The sequence below is a fragment of the Sparus aurata genome, chromosome 2 (assembly GCF_900880675.1).
Source record: "Sparus aurata chromosome 2, fSpaAur1.1, whole genome shotgun sequence".
In the NCBI taxonomy this organism is placed as follows: domain Eukaryota; kingdom Metazoa; phylum Chordata; class Actinopteri; order Spariformes; family Sparidae; genus Sparus; species Sparus aurata.
In genome coordinates this window covers 34,576,147-34,598,451 of record NC_044188.1, presented here as the reverse complement: position 1 = coordinate 34,598,451, position 22,305 = coordinate 34,576,147, and the positions used below count along the sequence as shown (strand labels likewise).

At 39.7% G+C, this 22,305-nt stretch overlaps 1 protein-coding gene across 1 annotated transcript in view; it reads left to right on the top strand.

The window, feature by feature from the left end:
* The window catches only part of pipox (pipecolic acid oxidase), a 68,136-nt gene extending 48,937 nt beyond the window's left edge, over positions 1-19,199 (top strand). The window contains exons 5-8 of the mRNA XM_030405255.1: positions 1,455-1,607; positions 7,869-8,018; positions 9,787-9,862; positions 17,991-19,199. Coding sequence (XP_030261115.1) covers positions 1,455-1,607; positions 7,869-8,018; positions 9,787-9,862; positions 17,991-18,121 — 510 coding nt within the window. The 3' untranslated portion in view covers positions 18,122-19,199. The remainder of the gene's footprint in view (positions 1-1,454; positions 1,608-7,868; positions 8,019-9,786; positions 9,863-17,990) is intronic.
* The last annotated feature ends 3,106 nt before the right edge of the window (positions 19,200-22,305 follow it).

Genomic DNA, 22,305 nt, shown 5'->3' with positions numbered 1-22,305 from the left:
TGACCAACACAAAACCAGCCATCTCACACAAAACCACGTTGCTGTGCAAATTATAAAAAGGGAAACTGTAGAGACACCCCAACTTGACCTGCCTACAAAAGATGGCTAACTCACCTAGCTAGTCTTCAGTGGCTTGCCGAGCTCAAGGCGTCTTTAAATGCTGAACTCAGTGAATCACCGAAGACCAGGAACCTAGTCAACTGCGAAACAGTGAAGCGTACCCCCACTCAGGATTACCACCAAAAATAAGAAAGGCAAAATAACAAACATGGCAAATCCTTGAAAGTGCCCAGCAGCTATCTGGTCGGGGTGCTCAGACAGACACACAACATGCAGCAACAACTTAAAAGAGATGACCACTACACTTAACTAAAGGCCACTTACACAAACAAACTAAACCAAACCACATCTACCTCACCTCATGGACATTCAGATCCCGGACGAGCCCCCAATTGTTACGACCAGGGCCTAGGGGAAACCCTGGTGCAACAAGAGAATGAGAATCCCCTCTCCCTGTTCCCCAAACACCACTAGCAGCAAGCGTTTTTAACATAGTTTATTCAAAACAAACACATTTTTCACAATCATGCATTGCTGGCAGTCTGGGACAGCAGAGGAGAGCCCCCAGGAACTGGGCAGAGCCGGCCTTTAAACTCTTGTCTTCAGGCAGGAACCAATCAGCTCCCAGGGACAACCTACAATCACAGACACACCTGCAACCAATCACACAAACATACTCTCACTCACACAGGTAAAACAGGGATATTTAAAACAGACAAACATTTATGACCACTAGGGTTGTAACAAGTATATGACTTTTAAATAACAACCCTAACATTCCAGGCCACACATTGATTACATTTACCCATCACATATAGTTGAGCACAATCATTTCTAGATACAAATAAGATTGCAAATGTGAGCATCACGTCTGGAAAAAAAACAACACACACAAGCCCATAAAAGCATTCAAAAATTGGCCAGGCTGCCTACAAGTAATTCAGACCTCATCAGCACCCATCACATGCAACACAGTTTTAACCATTCATTGGGCCCTTACCTTAAAACAAAGGGTGTTTCTCATCTCTGAGTTAAAGTTAGTGACATTTATGATACTGAGCTGCCACAGTTTCATGGTGATGGCAGGAATTGCTTGCATGCTATTGAAGTGAATTAGTAAGAATCCCCCATATATACAAACATACATCAATAATAGTGTAATTTCACTCATTATCCAGATGTTGAAGATACAGGAAAATAGAAATTCATAGCTAAAAAGGCATTTTTTAGAGACCTCTCAAAATTTCACCAATCGTGTTTCAGTGTAGCTCATGTTTTATTAAAAGGGGCAAGCTCCCCTTGGCTCCCCCATAGTATGGTCATTCATAAGGTCTTAACTGACAGGCAAATTGCTGGGAATTTGTCTGGGACTAATAGTTGTTTCATTATTGTAGGTGCTGAAGATCAACGTGTGCTACTGGAGAGAGAAAGTTCAGGGATCATACAATGTGAAGCAGCGCTTTCCCTGCTTCTTGCTGACTGAGGGCGAGGAGTCTAATGAACACATCTATGGCCTCCCATCCAACGAGTACCCAGGCCTGGTTAAGGTACGTCACGATACTGGGCCTTCCAGTGTTTACAGGAAAGAAACTCTAGAATCACTCAAACGTTCTTGGTTGTATGAAGTAGACTTCAAATCATTTATTTTTTATTTCATCTGTTTGATTTTCTGGTTCATCAATTTGGCATTATTATTCAGCATTAGTTCTAAATCAATGTTGTGTTTGCATTAAAGCGAACTACTTTTTTATCTTTTTTTACAGGAACACAATAATGCACCCTTTATCAAATTATATGACTTTTTGTAGAACCATTGCATCCCTGTTTAAAGTGTGCCCGATGGATTGCTTGGCTTCTGATATTGTTCATTGCAGCTTTATAGAAAACTGCTTAACCCAAACCAATGTTTCCTGATTTTGCTGCTTCTGCTTAGTTTTTCAATAAATAGAGGGGGAATAAGAATGATTTATTGGAAATTCAAAAGACATGTTTATCACTTTATTAGCAGCACTACAGGGGAGAGAATATTTACAGCTGCTCCTTTGACCTTCAAGCAACATAAGGTTATTATTAGTTAAAGATCATCAAGCGGTTAGCCTTGTCATCAACAATGGTGACACAGCACATCAGCGCATGGGTGAGTCACCATTACTTTTTTCAGGGGGACCAGATCGGATTTACGGTTCTCAAAATATTCCAACCACAAGACTGACGGACAGAGTTTTCTGGCTATCTAGTGAGATAACAGAACATGAATTAATAATAATATTAAGTTGTAATTGCAAATATAAATATAAACAGAAGACAGTGTTACACAGGGAAGTAAAGTAAAATATAGATAATAAAAAAGGCTAAATCAGGTGTGAAATTATCTAAATCAGGTCAAGTGTGTTTTAGGCAGTGATTTAAGTTAGCACTGATTCAGCACACCTAATCTCATCAAGCAGAGCATTGTACAGTTTGGGGAATCTGGCAGCACAGTCATAAGCATAGTCACCTTTAGTTTTAGTTTCGGTGTGATTTTGGAATTGAGTTTTGTTGGATGACTGCAGTTGTGAAGGGTTTGGTGGGAGGTTTGGCCATTTGGTTTGATAGAGGGTTATAGTTGTGTATCATTGCCATAGAAATGTTATTGAATGTTATGTTTACATACGATATCACCCAGGGGGAGCATGTATATGGAGAACAGAATGAGGCATATGATTGAGCAGTTTTTGTGCTATGAAGCCAGATAAAGACCCACTTTTTCTATTAACTTTGAGAGTATTGGGAGTTTTGAGATGCGTTTGTAGTTGTGGTAAACTGACTGCGGCTCCAGAGTCCTTCTGAGTGGTTGAGTGTTGATGATATTTTGCTCTTGTTTTTTTAACTTCAGCATTGTAATTCATCGAGCGAATTTTAAGAATTTGGTGTAACATCTGTAATTTTGTGAATTTCTACTTGCGCTCGATTTGTCTGAGCTGTCTTCTAAGCGTGTGAGTTTGCTCATTCAGCCAGGAGTGAGTTTTTGTTGGAAGGAGGGGTGCAACATTTAGTTGGTGCCACAGTCTTAGTCTGTGTCCTCCAAACAAAACATGGTACATGACTGGTACATTCAGTAACAGTAAGTATTTTTAACACGCTTTGGCCATGTTGCTTTTTACTAAAAATGCACATTTTGAAACGTTTTTAATTTAAAAGCAACAAGAAGTGCCCACGTTCAATTGACTACATTCAGGTGTTGACATAGACTAACTTGATAGGAATTGACAGTTTCAGTTTGCTTGGTATTATGTATCTGACATTACTGTGTCTCCTTGCCCTGTTGTTACACTGTGTTTTTTGTCACAAACAGAACAAAACTTATCATGCTCTTACCATAATTATCTCTCCCCACAGTGTTGTGTCAATGCTAGTCACAATCACTGGCTTGCTACTCAACGTGGATACCGAGGCACAGTTAAATTGAAACTCTCGCCAAAATGCAACTTAGGCTTTTTTTGTGAATGTTTTGTCAAACCTTCTTGTAAAAGCATAATTACAACGAAAGAGGCACTTTTAATATTTACCGTTTTTTTCATTTTCGGGTCAAACTTATTTTCAATGAGAGTGCTTGGGCCAAATTAGCGATATCATTAAAATCTTATTTTTAAACACTAAGAAGGCTCGACACAACATAGTATCACCAGGTCTCTACACATGAACACAAGCATTGAGAATGTTGTTTGTGTACACAAGGTTTACTAAAAAGAAAGATTTTGAACAACTCACATTATCGGTAGCTTGTTCCGCCTGCCGCCGTCATGGCAGCCAAGAAGTATCGATCTCAGAATGTGACGTAACCTGGAGGAGAGTTAAACTGGACTGCTACTGCCTTCCGTCAACAACTATCCACGCAATATCTCACGTGATTTTTCCGGCTTTTGATTTGAGTATTGTTTCTTATATTAGGGTCCTTTTTCAACGTCAAGGTCAAAATTGTTTTTCGTTAACAAAAAAAGAAATGAATTATCTGTGCATTTATATGGAACTAAGCTTTAGGAGCGGTCAACCTTAACTCACCTCCATGTTATGTCGCATTCGGAGATCGACACTTCTCACTGGCAGGACAGCGGCGATCGGAGGAAACATCTGCTGACATGAGTTGTCCAAAAACTTTAAAAAAGAAAAAAAACAAAAAAAGCCTATGTTGCATTTTTGCGAGAGTTTCACTTTAACTCACTTTCTCCAATCATGGTACAGTGTGAACAACAAATCAAATAAATGTGTTGAAGTCAGCAAGAGAAGAGCTAGTTAGCTGTTTGCAGCTGGTGAATAGTCCTGCAGTGTGTTTAGTAAAGGGACCCAACAACTATGAAGCTAATAGCTTATAGCCACTAGAGAGTTTCTGTTCAGAGGAAAATGAAAACTTAAACATTGAACTGCAGTTTCATAAGACAACGCAACAATTTTATACTAAATGTAGTATTTCATCTTATTTTTGTGGTGAAATAACTTGAATGTTGTACTTTTAACGAGCAACTCTAGATGATAAAAAAAAGTCAAGAAGTGTAATGTTGATTTTGGAACAGTTTACTTCAGGACTGTTAAAAAATAAATTACTGACAACCCACAGTCTGTGGTTAACACAGGCAAGCAAAATTGCTTGGTTAGCATGGTGCGTCTGCAATGTTAACCTACCATTAGAGTCGCCCCTTCCTGGTCATTAGAATTAATGCAGATTTAAGGCACTTCATACCTTTGTATACAAAGTATATAAGAATGAGTCTAGCTGTTAATGAAATCTTTCAAGTGGTTTATTTCTTGCAGACCATGTATTTCTTATGCATTTCCAATTAGATTTGGTCTCTTTGTAGGAATCTGTTTTAACTTATGATGGTGTCAAAAAAGCCAACAATCAAACATGAAAACGTCTAGGGGGGACTTTTATAGGCGCTTTACAACATGTTGTACAATATATTCAAAATGTTGGTTGTTTTCATGTTTATGTATAATTTATTAATTTATTAATGTATGAATTAAAATGTTGTATTTGATTTATATTGTGTACAGTTGGTGATAAGGTATTGTCAGGAATGTTTATTGATTATTCTTCTCACCCAGCACTGTAACATAAACGTGCGGGGCCCCCCCGAGACTATCCTTATATGGGCCCCTATTGAAAATATTTTTTATCTTTAAAGGTTGTCAGGGCGGTCTGCAACATGTGTAAATCTACATTTTGCTACGTTTTGGCCGATCGTCCACATGGAACCTGTAAACGTACTTTCCGAAACGATGACGCCATCGCCCCACCCCTCGACCTCTAGCCTTTGACCTCTGAACCCTGCGACGTCTCATAACAACAACAACATCAACAATGGCGGACTACATGCTTGTGTTCGTGTTTCATGCAACTTACTCGCCTTGTAGTTGAGTGTGAGTTGCAGCAGCAGTTCGGCCTCATTAACGGTCCACACAAACAATTCTGGTTTCCTTGCACGAGCCATTTTTGTCTTCTTCTTGTTGTGTTTGGTTTCTCCGTCTACTGTCTGTTTGTTTACAGCACGCTAGCTTTATGTGCATGCTCTGTCTCTTCTTCTCCGTTTTTGGTGAATTTCAAGCGCCACCTATAGGCCTGGAATATGAACTACAGTGTTTTGAGTCGTGTTGAGCTCGTGAGTTGAGTTGCGTTCGTCTGGACGCAAATATTCTTGAAACGATGCCAAGGAAGATGGAGGAAAAAAGATCTGGGGCCTCATTTATAAAACTGTGCGTAGGATTGACGTCAAAAGGTTGCGTACGCACGAAACACAGAAAGTGCGTACACACAAAAATATCCTGATTTATAAAACAGTGCGCACGCACGTCCTACGCCGATTTCCCTTTATAAATCACACTCCACTCTAAATGTGGCGCACCTGTGTGCGGGTCATACCACGCCCATATTTGCCTATGAATATTCAGAGAAACGCCTCTAATTAATATTCATTCATGACTGAAAGCATGCCAAAAGCAGAGAGAAAGGCGAAGAAGCGCAGTTCCACTCACTGTGAGGTGGAAGTTCTTGTCGGGGAGGTGGAGAAGAGGAAGGCTGTATGATTTGGTGGACAGTGTTGGGTCGGGTCACCAATGCCAAAAAGGCTCTAGAGTGGCAGCATGTGGCAGACAATGTAAATGCTGTTGTCTCAGAAGATCGGAGTGTGGCCAAAGTGAAAAAAAAGTGATCAGATGTAAAAGTGGAAGCAAAAAAGCGCCTGGCGTCACACAGGCAGAGTTTTTTGTGACGGGCGGGGGAACGGGCCAACCAGAGCTCACCTGCTGGATGAAAAACTGACGGGGATCATCAGGGAATCCCTCCTGAGTGACGTGTTGACGGAGGTGGAGGGGGACACCGATGCCGGCCCAATTCATTCCCACTTGGTGCTCTTATAGCAACATGAGTGCAGTTAGTGGCACCGATTCCATTTGGGAAACCGGACATTGCTGGGAATTGCGCATTTTTATTTGCCTGTTCACCCACCGTATAAGAAAACTTTATGTACTGCTGCGACAAATCAATTAAACCTCCTAACACGTCTGGCATGACACGGCTAAAGTTTGGCTGGGATATCCCTGACCTGTCAATTCCCTCTGGAATGTGCCGGTTGAAACCTAAGTGTTGTGAGCACTTGAAGCGGGACTGGCACGGCGTGGTTTCTGCGGGTGCTCCTCTCTAACACTGGGCCCAATACCGCACATAGATCCAAGAGGACAGCTCGTGGGAGTCGGAAACGGCTCATCAGCCACTCATCACTGTTGGATCTTGTTGGTCACTGAAGTTCCGCTCCCTCCATATCCTTCCGTTTGCCACATCCTCCAACAGTGCCAAAGCAGCCATTGTGCGCCATAACGCATTGTAAATGCCTTTATATGCCCATCTATTAGGTAATATTTGCTACACGTGTGAGAATTACCCTGACTGACTAACAGTCCTTCAGACTGACATTATAAGTGCTGCGCATTTTACTGCTCTTCATTACTAATTGCCCACTCATATTGTTACACAACTGTACTGTGAAGACAGAACAAGCTTGTGTGCCAAATCTTGAACTGAGCCAAGCTCAATTTCTTTTATGGTGGACACGAAAGCACTTCTAAATGAAAGAAGTTGTTCTGGAAAATCCGCAGACAAGTCATCTTTGTATTGGTCTGCTAAAATCTATACATTTTTGGACCGGTGGGAGGTTGGGCATGGTCAACTAGAAGTTGTTGTTGTATTTAATAACTGCTTTCTTGCAAACTGAAATTATTTGTTTTTATATTTTTGTTTTAGATGTTTTTAGATTCTTCTTTCACAGCTGTTGGCATGTTCTATATGTACATAGTGTGTCTTTATGTATTGATATGTGTTTTTGTTACTCTCCCTGCACAAGTTGTGGAAAAACAGTGTAAGTCATCATCAAGTAATGGGGAAGATGCATCACTGATGTGCCTGTACTGTAGCAGACCAAAAGAAGATTTGCTGTTGACCCTGCTGACACAAAAACATTTTGACCATACTTTTGTTTAACTTTTATTATACATATATTGTATACATACTGTGTATTGTTTTTAAGCTGTCGACTTGTGAAATCTGAATCAGAACTTTATGTGTTTCTTAACTAAACAAAATATAGGCTCATTTGGTTATGTTTTCACTTTAATAGGACTGATACAAACACACCTTAAACATAATGCCACACCCTATTTACTTAAATGTAATAGTTGTAGTTGTTTTGAAAAATATGTAATAATTTGTATATAGTTCTATGGTGTTGCCAAGCATGTTTCATATAGAACAAATATTGATGATTTCATTCTGTGTGCAGATATGCTACCACATGGGCAGTGTGGCAGACCCAGACCAGAGAGACATGCAGAAAGACAAGTCTGATATTGACATCCTTCAACGTTTTGTCAAACGCTGTTTACCTGGCCTTGTCCCTGAACCTGCGGTGGTGGAGAGCTGCTTGTATACGGTCCGTATCAACACTCAACATCAGTGTCCATAGTGGTCATTGGGCAATATCTGAACATTCAACAATTGGGTCACTGGCAATTAGACTGTTAAACACAAAATAACAACTCCTTCCTCCATCCATAATGTATTTTGTGCATTATATTGTATATTTTATATAGTATTTATGTCTGCACTTTTTAGTTTTCATGTAAATACATGCTGTTGTTTTTATCCTGCACTATTCTTAGCCATTAAAACAAAATGTTGTTCCCATTGCACTGTAAAGTGAAATTCGAATGACAATAAAATAAAGTCTAGGTCTAAGCATAATATATTTAATGAAACTTTATTGATGAGCTAAAGAGGTGGGGGCCACATATAGTTTTACTCATTTGCAGGAGATCAGAAACTTTGTATGCTTCTATTTTGTTTAAAAGGACGTATTAACATAACATATCCTATCATTTGGGAACATTTAGGAATTACGTTAAAAAATTCCCTCAACCTCTACACTGCAATATTACAAATTAACATAACAGAACTTATTTGCTTCCTTGGGTGAACTAAGAGCAAAAGTAAACTTGTTTCAACAGATTTGCAGTTTAATTTCAAAGGACACTTAACGCCATCTTGAAGAACTTACCCTCAGCTATTCAACTTACCTTGCTACAGATAAAGACATGTTGCAGGCAATGGCATTCTCAGGTGTTAGATTATACCAAAGCTGTTTTTTTTTTTGTAATTTTGTAATTGGTACGTGTGGTGCCTTTTTCCACCAATAGGAAAAGGAGTAGCACAGGTTTTTTTTGCCTGCAAACACGTCCTGCTTTTGGACACTTTCATGAGAGAAGCCCGTTTTGACTGTTTCTTCCTGCACCAAACGCACAGCAAACGTGACAGTAATGTTCGCAAAAAAGCATGGCGGACATTATTTATCATAAGTCCAGTTTTACTTGGCCTATCAACACGATTTAAAAACTGGTGTATAGTTTGAACCAACACATACGTCGGAACCGAGACTCAGGGAGGCTGCATTTTGCTGCTATGTCATCTTAAAGTGGCCATGTGATTTTGACGCACCGGCGCGTCTGTTGACTCAGGGGGTGGGGCGTGGGGATGGGCTCTGCAGTGATTGGCTCTGGTGCACATGTGGCTATGGTTGACAATGCTAGCAGAATTGGTAAATCATTTCTGAAATAATTTATTAACGGTATCATTGTAGTCCAAACAAATCCAATGTTGCACACCCTAAAACCATGCAGAAGCCATGTTGAAAATCTCAGGTAAGTTTGATCCTGATCCGCATAGATATTTGAGGCACACACACACAGAGAGCCAGCCAGACTACTGTCTCTACAGTTTAATTTAAAACTTCACTTTTGTTAGAGGTCATTATGTATTCTATTATAGACTCTTTCATTCAGTTAAAAACATTTAAACACATTTTCCACAAAGACTTGGACAAAAAACAGCTCTAAAGGCCACATGGATGTATGCAGAGAGAAAATGTGAGTCTTTGTTAAATGGTTAGCTGCTGAAAGAAAGGCTGCGGCACTCTTGACTAAATAAGGACAAGCTGCCCTGTTTCTACAAGTGCACTGGGCCAGTTAATTATAGATCATAATCAGATCAGATATGGTAGAAAGTATGCATTTCAAACCAAAAAGTTGTAATCACGGTTTTCAACCTGATAGCATGGTGAGAGTCAGTATCTCCTACAGCCTAGAGCCTCTCATTTTAGTTGTGGACTGCTGGTTCCTCATGCCTTGTTGTTTTGTTTTTTGCAGATAACACCTGACCGTCATTTTGTGATGGACACCCACCCAACCTACAGCAACATTGTCATTGGAGCAGGATTCTCAGGTACAACACAATGCAGCCAAAAACAAACTGAACCAAATTAGAGAAAACCTATTATAAGCTGTGTGTGTGTGTGTTAAGATCAATTACCCCATATTGTTTCCCAGATGACTGGAATCTACAGATATTACAAAATTATATTCATCAGCTTTGGAATTAAGTTGTCCTTAGTTCTCTAGCCATTAGTAGAAGCTGAAGCCTTCCAGCTCTGAGAATCAACAGTTATATAGAGGCTGCATCAGAGATGTAAACTAACATCAACAAGACAAAGTCTACAGCCATGCTAGAAAGCTTAGTGAGGCTGTACTGTACTTCTCTACTGTACACTACTGCATAGTGGTGCTTTATGTTATTGACAACATACTCACAATGACAATGCAAATATCCTGATGCATCAGAGCAAATTTTTACCATGTTCACATTATAGTTTGAGAAATAACTGCCGGACGAACCAAACGAAAACCCGACATTGCCATCAATAGAGCCATAACCCCAGCATGGCTCCAATGCAACCGAGGATATGTTTATGAAGTAGGATGAAAACAAGTCCCCACAGCATTTCAGACACTTAACTAATGTACCTCTAATGTTCTAATTAAGCAATGTAGTTCATCTATAAAACATTTTTGGATGGCCATTATGAAGTTGTAACTAATTCTTCTAAACTTAGCAATGCTTAATAAAAGGTTTATAAAGCATTTCATTGTTTTTTTTTTTACAGAAAAATAACTATTAACTAAAGTATTGTACCATAACTTTACCATTTAGTGTTAGCATAAAGTATTGTCCAAGGTTGTGTGTCATGTGATTTTAAAAGGATTTCTTACCAACACAGAACTGATGATAATCATAGACTGGTTCTTATTCTCATTAGTCACGTATTATCAAATATTTGTTCCATCATGTGATTATATTGTTTAGTAAAACAAAAACGTACACCACGTCTAAGATGAAAGCTGCAGCGAGGACAAAGCCTCTGTACATGGGATGCCTGCTCTACCAACCGTGCTAAACGGCACCCCACAATGTAGGTTAATTAATAAATGTGATGTGATTCATTCTCAGATTCATATAGGGGCAAGGGTTAGGCCTCATAAAAATATTTATGTCTGTTTACTTTAAGTCCAATAGTTGGTGTACCACGGAGCTTGTCATCAAGTACATTTACATACAGCAGTGAGGATCATGTAGCAACAACAGAGCCAGCTAAATAGCACAAAACACAACATGGAAAAATGTTTTTCCCACGTTCAACCTACTACTGTGGTTATTTAATCAGCCCTCAAATGAGGCTTGTAGTTCACACAATTTCTCTTGACTGTCCCTGAGGACTGGATACTAGCATTTGAACCAGCATGCTACTATAGATGGAAAATGCTAAAACTTACAGGTTTATTGTTTAAACTCTTTTACAATCAATCTTTGAGCTTGAGTTTTACAGGGTGTCCTGCTTTTAACACTGCTGGCTCTGTTGAACCATCAGCCTAAGTACAATGGTTAAAGCACACATTTTCCAGTTGTTGTGGAGATGTTCATCAAAAATAAAGTTAATCCACTGGGTCTTCACTTCACTGGATGGTGGGAGTGGATATAGATATTTGTGTTGGTTTTCGCAGACAACAGTGGAGAAATTGGGGATGCTTTGTCTACTTTTCACATGTTTGTGTTGCCAAAAGCCAGCGTTAAGTGAGGGAAATGGTACTTACTGGATTTAACTTAAGTTCTAGAGTATGTGTTTAGCCCTCTAGCAGCATGTTATCACAGCCACAATAAAGCACAATTCTAATGTACTATAACACATATGACGGAAGTGCAATAGTGTCAAATCCATGTTGTAGCAGAAAGTGACGTGATGAAAGTGCCCACTCCATTCAGTAACCTTTGATATATATATATGTATTTCAGTCTGGACCACAAATGTTGGCTCAGGTGCTGTTTAGCTCATTTGGTAGAGCAGGCATCCCATGTACAGAGGCTTTGTCCTGCTGCAGTGGCCCCAAGTGAGAGTCCCGGCCTGGGGCCCTTTGCTGCATGTCACTCCCCCCTCTTTCCTGTTGTGTCTTGAGCTGTTCTAAATATATTCTTACCTTCACATCCTTTATTAAAATGCAAAACTCAATGGAGATATTATTAAAAAACAAAAGAAAATGGTGTCTGTGTTTGAAGTCAATTGAGTCAAGTAGAAAAAGAAAGAGCGAAAAAGTAGTGTTTTTGGCACCTTGTACTGATGTAATGATGAGCGGCAACAAAATAAATAATGATAAGAAAAAAGAATTAAAAAAAGCAGCAGCAGCCAAATGATTCATCATCACTTGTTCCACCCTCACCCAGGAAGAGCATGGAGCCAAACAGCACAGAGGAAAGTGTGTCACAAGCTGAGTATGTGTTTGTGTGTCTATGTCTGTGTCCCAGACATAAAAAGCTCCAGAGGGTGCGTAGGTAGAGTGTAGTCGCTGCAGAGAGAACCTTGTAAATAAAGGCCCCTTTACTCTAAGTCTATTTTGAATAGTTTCCCTGTTTTGTTAGTGTATTTTTTAAACAAAATTTAGGATGCTCTTTTCTGATTCATTCCCATTTTGATCTGCTGTTGATGCTGTCCTTCCAGTCCTTCCATGTTGCTCCAGGTTATACTGATTGAAACTGAGCTGTCCCAACAATTACAGAGTCTGCTGCCTTTTATTTCTCTTTTCAAGGAATCAAGGTCATTTTTTGTAATTTACAACACAGACCTCACAATGACAAACATGGCAAAAAAAAAAAATCGGTCAAGTTGTAATGTTTCACTTTTTTTTTTACAGAGCTGGGCTAGTTTGTTTGCCTTTGTCTCTGTACTGAATACACAGAGATGAAACTGATACTATCCTCTCATTCAAGTCGGGGTAAAATGCAGTCCCAGACTGTTACTTAAACAGTATTTGTTTGTAGTACAGTGATCTATTTATGCTAGGGATGCACCGATCTGACTTTTTCAGTCCGATACTGATGCCTGGGCTCTGTGTATCTGTTGATATCGGAGACAGTTCCAATACTGTTGTTGAATTAATAATAAACTATATACCTTCCACCTTATACCTTCCTAAAGGCACCAGACTTTCCTAACTAAGACGGAATAATAAAACAGTTACCAACCATTGTAAACATGTAAAAAAATATTTGAATTCTTATTTGTTATTAAAAAACAAATGTGCATTCAAATCTTAAACAGAATGTACTCGAACTTCTTAAGGTAAAATAAATAAAACGTAGCCGCAGAAACAAAACAGTGTATTGGTTGAACATACAATAGTAATCAAACAGTAACCAAACATTGTAAACATGTAAAAACTATATTAAATGCAAAGTCTTGCAAACAGCAATTCAAAATATAACACAGCAGCTGAACCTGAGAATAAACTAATAAAATGTTGGGCAAACAACAACTTGGTCACACATACAAATAACAACCAAACATTGTAAACATGTAGTGCAGTGTCACACCACGCATGACCTGTGAATGCTCACTTAATCAGCAATGGCAAAATCTTTCTCATAAAGACAAGCATTTCTGCTCTCTCAGCTGTAAGTCTATATCTCTTTTCATCCACAGTGTTGGAAACTGTGCTGAACACTCTCTCGCTTTCTACACTAGTGCAGGGGGCACAGAGATACTTTGTAGCAGTGGCAGCAAGACAAGTTAATCGGTATTTGTTGACTCCCCAGTACTGGTATGGGTTGTCTGAGGCAGCAGCGGTTTTCTCTGTAAGATATCCATGCAGTTGGACTGCAGGGCTCGAGTTGCTTGCTGCACTGAGTTCTTCACACTCCTCCACAATTTGGTCAAACTCTTGCATAAAGCTGCTCTTACTTGGTGGTGCTGCTGCTGCCTCCATCCGAGGGGCCTTTTCTTTTAGCTCTGCAGCCTCTGATGCTCCAGCTGTGCTGTTCCTCAAGGCCTCCTCTAGTTCCCCTGTCTTCTTTTGCACACTTTGAAGATCGTGCACTTGTAAAGTAACTGAAACAGAAATAAAACATAGGTTAGACTAAATATGAAAAATATGATGCTTAAACTTGAGGCTGATATAAGTAATGTACGAATGGATATATATATATTCATTTGTATAAAGTATATGAAGAATGTAGGCCTATATAATTTATGTTCTACATGTTTTAAAATGTACAGCATGGCATCTCATCAATTACAGTAGTAGTGTTACTGTGAAGAGTAAAACAATCTATAATATAGACCTTATGTAATTAGTTAGTTTACAATCTTACCTGTCTTTATATCTCTGGTCCAGCAGGGTGGCAAGTGCATATAGGGGTTCATCTTCCACAGTGTCCAAGTGTTTGTTGACAGCTTGGAGCAGGGCTTTTTTCATTGTTTTGGTGCCAGTATCTGCATTGCCTTCTGTAGCCAGGATGCGTTTGAGGACGGTGATGGCTAGAATGATGTCGGTGATGGAGGCTGTCAATGAGCTTACTTTCCTTGTTAGCCCTCAAATAGTGCTAGAACAATGTTCGTTTATTTTTTACTAAGCCCACTGGTTAGCAGTCAGTGTACTGGGCAGGTCATGGTCAGCAATGTAAGCACAGAGGAGTCGCTTCTGTTCCAGAAGACTCTGTATCATCAAGCAGGGACTATTCCACCTTGTTTTGACGTCTTGTTGCAGGCGCTTAGGTTGCATTTGCATCTGGAGAGGATATCTTGCAGCCGTGAATATGCAGTTGAGGCGACGGAGGCCCTCATCTTCAAAAACTGACATTGGTTGAACATCTAAGTGAATTCCAAAACTCGCTGTTATTGCCAATGCTTTCAAGTTTTCTGTCGGAAACTTTTCGCGTTGTTGAAGTGCATCTGCCAAAGTTAGTTGCTGGGCTGTACTGTCTCCTGCTCCTTTGGTTTTTTTGAGCTGCAGAAATTCAGCGTGCTCCTTAGCAAGGTGCTTTTGGATGTGCTTGATTCGAACTAATTGGCGTGGCAAGTGTGAAATATCTCCACACAGCTGACTCTTTGGCTCGCTGCATGTTGCTCAACTTTTCCAGCTGGTGACACACGAGCTGCTGACGAATGATGTAGGATGTGCTGCAGCGGAGAAAAAATCTGGATCGGCCCGTGGATCTGTTCATTTTTCCAATCCCCGATCCAGCTATTTTTTTTAACATTGGGGCCAATATCCAATCTAAATGTCGGATCGGTGCACCCCTAATTTATGCAACATCAAGGTTTCACATCTGTGATTCCCCTTTTTTAGGAGACCACTGGTGACCACAGGGCTGGATATATATATAGGTCATATATGGTTATCAACCTTGCCTTGGCAATTATTTACCTGTTTTCTTAAATATCCGTTACTAGCAAGCATTCAGTGTTGATGAAAGTCAAATCAAGGTAAAGCAACAAATGCAACTGAAAATAATACTGATACTGATAAACTAGTATGTAAGAGGATGTTTTAATGGAGTTCGGAGCTGCAGAATATCCACACAGGACTTGGGACATAGATCCTTAACTTTTAATGAGATGTTCTTGTCCATTGTGAAGGGTGAAAGCTTCTGTGCTTTGGGTCTACAGTCATGTTCTTCTCTAATTAACATGGCACCCAGAACCCAGAAGGCCGACTCGGCTCCACCTCTCTTCTCCTACAGTTACCTTTACTGTCTGCTGGCACTTTTCCATCTCATCATGCAGTCATGTCCTTTGCCTAATTATATCTGTAATTAATATCCTGCACACAGTGCTCTGCTTTCAGAGGAGCTGGCTGGGATAAATGGACTAAAAGCTTGAAGGTTGGACAAATGAATTATATACCAGTGAATTCGCAATGAGAGCCTCACAAGGAGTGAAGCTAAAAATGAATGTGTGACTCAGCGTTCACACCAAATACACAAGTGCAACAATGTGCAAATTAACGTTACTTTGTTCAATAGAGGGCGTAGCAGGTCAGTACATAGCTGCTGTATGCACAGCCTCAATTTACTCCCAGGATATTTTGCTGTTGTGTTATACTCTACCTCGCTAGTGCATATGGTGTGAAAGATGGGTCAAGTTGGCACCAGAGAATGAATGTTCTGTATTTTTTAATTTCTAGAAAGGAAAGGGCTCATTCCTGCAGAGCACAGTCATGTTCAGAGAATTTAAGGCCAGGGGATCATCCTCTATGAATGTCATGGCTATTTACGCTTTCAAGATAACTTGCTTTTAAAAAAGTCATTAAATTATGGTTTGCTCCCATAAATGGTTTAGTAGAGATGATGTTTTAGCCTTGTACATTATTATAAGTTATGATAGATGATGAACAAACTTAATCCCATAATGTGTGTAATGGCACACCCACTCTTTTTCAATGGATGACTTGCAAGCTTTCATATTATCATACAATTTAAGAAAGTGCTTTTAGTTAAATGCATGCAAATGTGCTCATAATGATTAATCTAACATGGTTAATTTTACATGTCCACCATCTTAATTTTGTGTGTGAGCATGCAAACATTATTAGCACCAAACACAAAGTGCAGCTGAGGTTGCTGGTGATGCCATTAGTTTCTTAAGTACTAGGACATAGAGCAAAGTATTAGACCAGCTGAAATGTTAACTTGACAGTGATGCTGTCATTGAATTACCAAAGCTGGTTTAATGGGTCCTGAAGGGAACATGAGTATGTGTGACTGATTTAATCTAATTGTAGTTGAGACATTTCACTCTGAACCTAAAAATGTAAATTTCACTGTAGCAATAAATACGAACACAGTGGATCATCATAGTTAATGTGAATCAGCATGTGAGGACCATGAATGTCAATATCACATTTCATGGGGATCCAATATTTCAACTATTTCTAATATTGATTTAATGTTTTTTGCCAATACCAATAACAAGACAAAGATAGTTACAAGGCTCTCACAGTCAAGTTAACCAATAATTTTACACTTAGTTTATGCACACCTGATGGCACCTAGGTGCAGCAGTTTGTCATGAACGTGACAGCAGTGTGTGTTGTTCTAAAAAGTACCTAGCACCACCTCCTGCTCTGGACTGTCAAGTCAATAAAAAGTAATATTGCTTAATATTATCGCGCTTGATTTATCAACTATAGCGGACATTTCTAAATATTTGAAGTGGAACCTAACTGATAAATATATCGATATGTCTATTGAATAATATAATATGATATAATATAAGAGTAAATATGTTATATAATCTCAGATGATAGTGCAAACTAGCTGTGATGTTGTAAGTGGTTGGTAAAGTTTTTCAGTCTAAATTTTGAACTAAATGATGCAATGAACGCCATTTAAAAGTCTGTTAATCTAGGTAACTCTCCCACATCTTCAATGTGGCATTATACTCAGATCACAATGTCTCTGGTGAACGACTTTAGTGTTTGATTATTGTCATTATTTTGTCAGTGATAATTATTATCTGTACTGTTTGCTCCTTCCGGCAGCACTATAGCAGCTCAGCGCCATGATATAGAAGTTCACAGGGCTTCGCCCGACTATACTCCCTCCTTCACTACGTGCATTTGTCATTAAAGCCCAACACAAGTGCTTTAAAGAAAGTACTGGGGGGTTGCCATGGCTACAAAGTCACCCTGTGGGCTTTGCCATCAATTGAGGTTTTCCATTCTCCTTCTCTGGCAGGATAAAAATTCATGTGGCCAAACTGTCAGAGCCAAGCTTTTATGACTTCAAAGCCAGGCAGAATCCACAGGAGCTCCAAGACCTTTGTCAAGTGGCAATGTATTGCATTCCTCAAGCACTGTTGACATTTACAATTTGCCTCTCAGACCTTAGCAACAAGGATGCTGCACAGGAAAATATTTGCCTTCTCATCTAACTTCTGGGCCTGATCATATAACGCCATTATGCACAGAAAGGACAAACCTACCTTAATTTAGTATTTTGTCCCAGTTCACTACAATGAATAGATGCCCAGTGACAGGCATCGCAGCAGATTTGCTCTTCTTTTATGTACTCACTCATGTGGGGCTCAAACCCATTGCTTGACTCAGACAAAGGCCCAGAGATGCAGGCTCTTCACAGGCTAACTAAAAGGTGCAGGGCATGCATTTGCTCATATTAGGACATTGATTCGTAAGACTTGGTTTGATGACCTTCGTACATACTCTGCTCACTGCCTTCTCTGCTACAGGTCATGGATTCAAGTTTGGACCAATCATTGGCAAGCTTCTGTGTGAACTCAGCCTGGGAGAAATGCCCTCCTATGACCTCTCACCTTTCCGAATCAGGCGCTTCCTGGAAAAGACCAAATCAGCTTTATAGAGCTGGGACTGGATATTCGGAAAATCTGCTAATCATCAAGTGTTCCTTAATTGTAACTGTAATATGATTTGAGATTGTCATGATAATTTAACCCCAAGTTGTTACTAAATTTAAGTAACGAGGTTAGCTATTAAGCCAATTTATTCACCTCATTCACATTGGCTTGCTGAGAGCAAGAGATGGGGAGATCTAATCCATTTAATGTGTGTGCACTAAATATGAAATTACAGGAGGTGTTTAGCTTAGCTTATTTTAGCAACAGTAGCTAGGCTGTGCTCGTAGTCTAAAAAAATCTGCCAACAAACACTTTTTTTAATTTTGCTAATTGACAAATCTAATTTTTTAAAATGCAAATAAAACAACTGTGAGATACATGCTCAAACTATGCCTTGTACAAACGTAGAACACAACACTACATTCTATACTTCTTTCTATACTTCTTTTTGTATGATTAGAACGAAGATACATATGTAATGACATTTAGAGATACAAAAGAACTGTTTATTCAAATGTCTTTTATAAGGAGAGGGAGAAAAGTTTTTCTGTAATGGGTATAGAGGGCATCAGATGAATCTGATTTCCCCTTCTTTTAGTGAAAACTGCTTCTGCTTTTCATATATGCAACTGTGTTTATATCAACTTTTAACATGTATGCATGTTTATGGCAAAGAAATTATTGCTATAGCAGCAAGGCAACAGGATAGGAGAGATCATTTCATGTGGCAATGTGAACTTGTATTCAAAATAATTACATTTAAATTCTGATTCAAACCAAAATTGATACAAGGTAGCCACTACAAGTCTGTGTGTTATCCTGTATATTGTGATTTCTTAGAATAACCTGGTTTCATGTGTTAATGGACACATACTGAATCAAGTAAAAGAAGTAACAACCCACAAACAAGTCACCTAGTTGTTCCCCAAAGCAACAAGAATAATATGTAATAAACTTGGAATGAACTAATGCTGCCTTGATTTGACAAAAGGGATCCACATCAACAACTAGATTCTGACATCGTTGTGCAATTGTAAAATCGCCCATCTGTGACATACAGCAATTAAAGAGGCTATAATCTTATTGGCTTGTATTTTTTCATGCATCAGTAAACCTCTCTCACTCGCTGCCTTCACAGCGTTCACCATTTTGCAAACGAAGTACATGGTTAAAAAGACATCAGCCATTGAGTCATTTGTCTACGTGAAGCCAGCTGCGTGCTCAGGCTTCAGAGGTGGCCTTTTGCCTAGATCTATTTCCCAGTGTACCGGTAAACATTTTAATCACTAATCAGATGGCCTATTACAATGAATGCCAACTAAGGCCATCAGCAGGAATGGGAAAATTATGCAGTGAAGCGGCAGCGATCAGCGAGCCATTTGCTCCCTTGCCTCTAAGTGACTTCAGATGGATAGCAAAGGGCCATTATGCAAATTACAAGAATTAGAAGTACATTAAACATGCACATGCAAATATTCAACTACCAATAATCATCAAGCAGGGGGGCAGCTGGAACACCTCACTGCAACAATGTCAAGCTTGTAAAAACCCAACAGCTATGAAAAAAATATATATATTTTCAGCTGCACATGAACAATATTTGGGGGACTGGGGCTCAGTCTAGGCAGTCTACCTTGACTGGTTGGATTTAGAGAGAGGCGGGGAACATGGCAACAATAATGGAACTATAGGTCCATTTAACACATTGAATGTAATTCAGTGTGTTCTAGAAAACGCATTTCTCACTTGTCAAATCAAACACACACACACACACACACATACAAGCTTTGTGCCTGTTTCAGGCAAATGAACGCCGCTAATTATTACGTGTGAACAGGGATAGCTTGTTAGTGTTGGCTAGCTTGGTAGTTTATAGCTAGAAAGGCCCGTCAAACTAACAAGGCATTTTTGATGGGTATGTGGAGTCATTTACCACCAAGTCAGTCAATAAATATTTACTTGTATTGCGCCAGTTCACAAAAAAATGTATCTACACTTTCTGGTTGGAGCAGGATTAGACCATACAGTCAGCCTTTTGCTAGATATACGATAATTACCCTGTTTTTATGATCATTTTTCCCTCTGTACAATGTTTTGTTTGAATTTATTTCATGACATGATTAGGATAGCAAGATTTGGATCTTGCAGCTACATTACGTCTTTTCAGCCAATAATGCTTGGTGTAGGCTCTGCTGATGATCGTGATTCACAGGCACAGCTGTCGTTCTCTCTGCTACTTCACTTGGAGGTTTGAACTTTCTCAGTAACGATATGCTGTGTGCAAGTCAAGGTGTTGAAAATGGTCAAGTCGCCCCAGTTATTTATTAAATTATAGCTTACCTCATGGTCTTTATTGTTTCCATGCAGAATATGAACAGGCTTCCAGTCAGGCTGTCTTGTCCTAAGGCTAATATCAAAATTGTTAGACTGATGGAGTTAATGCACCATCATACTTTAAAAGAAAATTATGTGTATAGATTTGTAGGCTTGTCAGAAATTAGTTTAAATGAATGTTTTGTAATTTTACACAACTATGCCTATTTATTCTTGTGATTAAGACGATACAATACAATACATTTCAATCAAAATATGGTCATTTTAAGATACTTACACGTTACTTCAAGATTCCCTATCTGGCAATGGCAACAGCCTGTCAACTTCATTGAGCTTGATTTTGGCCTTTCAGCAACCCATGGGTGATGTTACAGTGGCTCTTTACACTAATTGAAACAGTCAATACAATTGATTCATTGAGAAAGAGTCAGTTTTGCTCATAGAAGTTCTCTAGGTTAAAAATGCATCATAACATGGGGGGGATTGCCTGCACACCAGGGGCCAAATGTTAAAAAATGTTTATTCAGGTGTAGAGATCTGTGCATGCAAAAAACAGTCAAACATGCATACGCAGTTTTTTCGCCAGATTTGTAAAACCCTATGTCTTTTCCTTACACATGTCAATCATCCTTAATTATTACGCATGTGTACGGCTGTTTGACCATCCCCCTACTTCACTATAAATGGCTCTAAACACACCCTCAATTGCCTGGTTTGCATATAGATGGCCAGAATGAAGTTTAGTGTTGAGGAGAAATGTGGTCTGGGGGTCACGTGACGCAAATGTCGTAGTAACAGCTCGCTACCTCGGCTCCAGCAACGCGATACAGTTTTTCGGTGTAACTTTAGACATAGACATATAACACTGGGCAAAACGGGACACCTTGAATGGATCTAAGAATGCCAAACACCCAGAGGAAGATCAACCAAATGGCTAAATCCACCAAATTCGTAGACGTTCATTTGCCCCAAACTAGCCAAGCTAGCATGGCGGACCACGCACCACCACCACTTATGGGTCAAGTGGAGACTGATCGGTAGAGACTTGGCTTTGGGACTGGAGGGTGGCCGGTTCAAGTCCACCTACTGACCAAAATATGGAAGTGGACTGGTAGCTCATGAGGTGCCAGTTTACACTTCAATAAAATGCCCTTGAGCAAGCATTCTCCCTGTTGCTGTCCCAGTAGCCCACCTAGCTGTGTGTGTGTGCATGTGAAATATCTGATAAATAATTAATAAAGTATAAGAAAAAAAAAAAAGCTAAGCTAGCCAAAGTCAGGAAGAAGCTGGAGACAGTGCTGGATAAAATTGATGAGCTAGAAAACAGGTGATGACGGCGTAACATTTGCATCATTGGACTACCCTTTTTTAGAACTTGGCTGCTGGAGCTGCTGCAAGTTAACTTCAAAGGCCCTTGAGCAAGCGGAGCTGTTAAACTGGACCGCTTCCACCAGGTGAGAGCCCGTCTGCCGCCCGGACAGCGGCCCCGCGCTGTCATCATTAAGGTCAACAACTTCCAAGATAAAGTCCGGGTCATGCAGGCAGCCATGAAGGCGCAGGCTCTATCGTACAACGGAGCTTCAATCATGATATTCGAGGATTTCTCCGCAGCTGTTGTAAAGAAGCGGCAGGATTTCTACTCGGCTAAACAGCAGCTTAAAGAAAGAGATATCGTCTACTTGCTGTATCCAGCGGTACTCAGGATCAGATACGACGGGCAGGAGAGATTCTTCGAACAACCTAAGGATGTTGAGGCTTTTGAGTCCCGGAGGACTGAGGATATATTCTCATGTTTGTCTAAAGTGATAATGTGAGACCAGGACTGTAATTTTCGCATTTGGTGAGCACAAGGTTT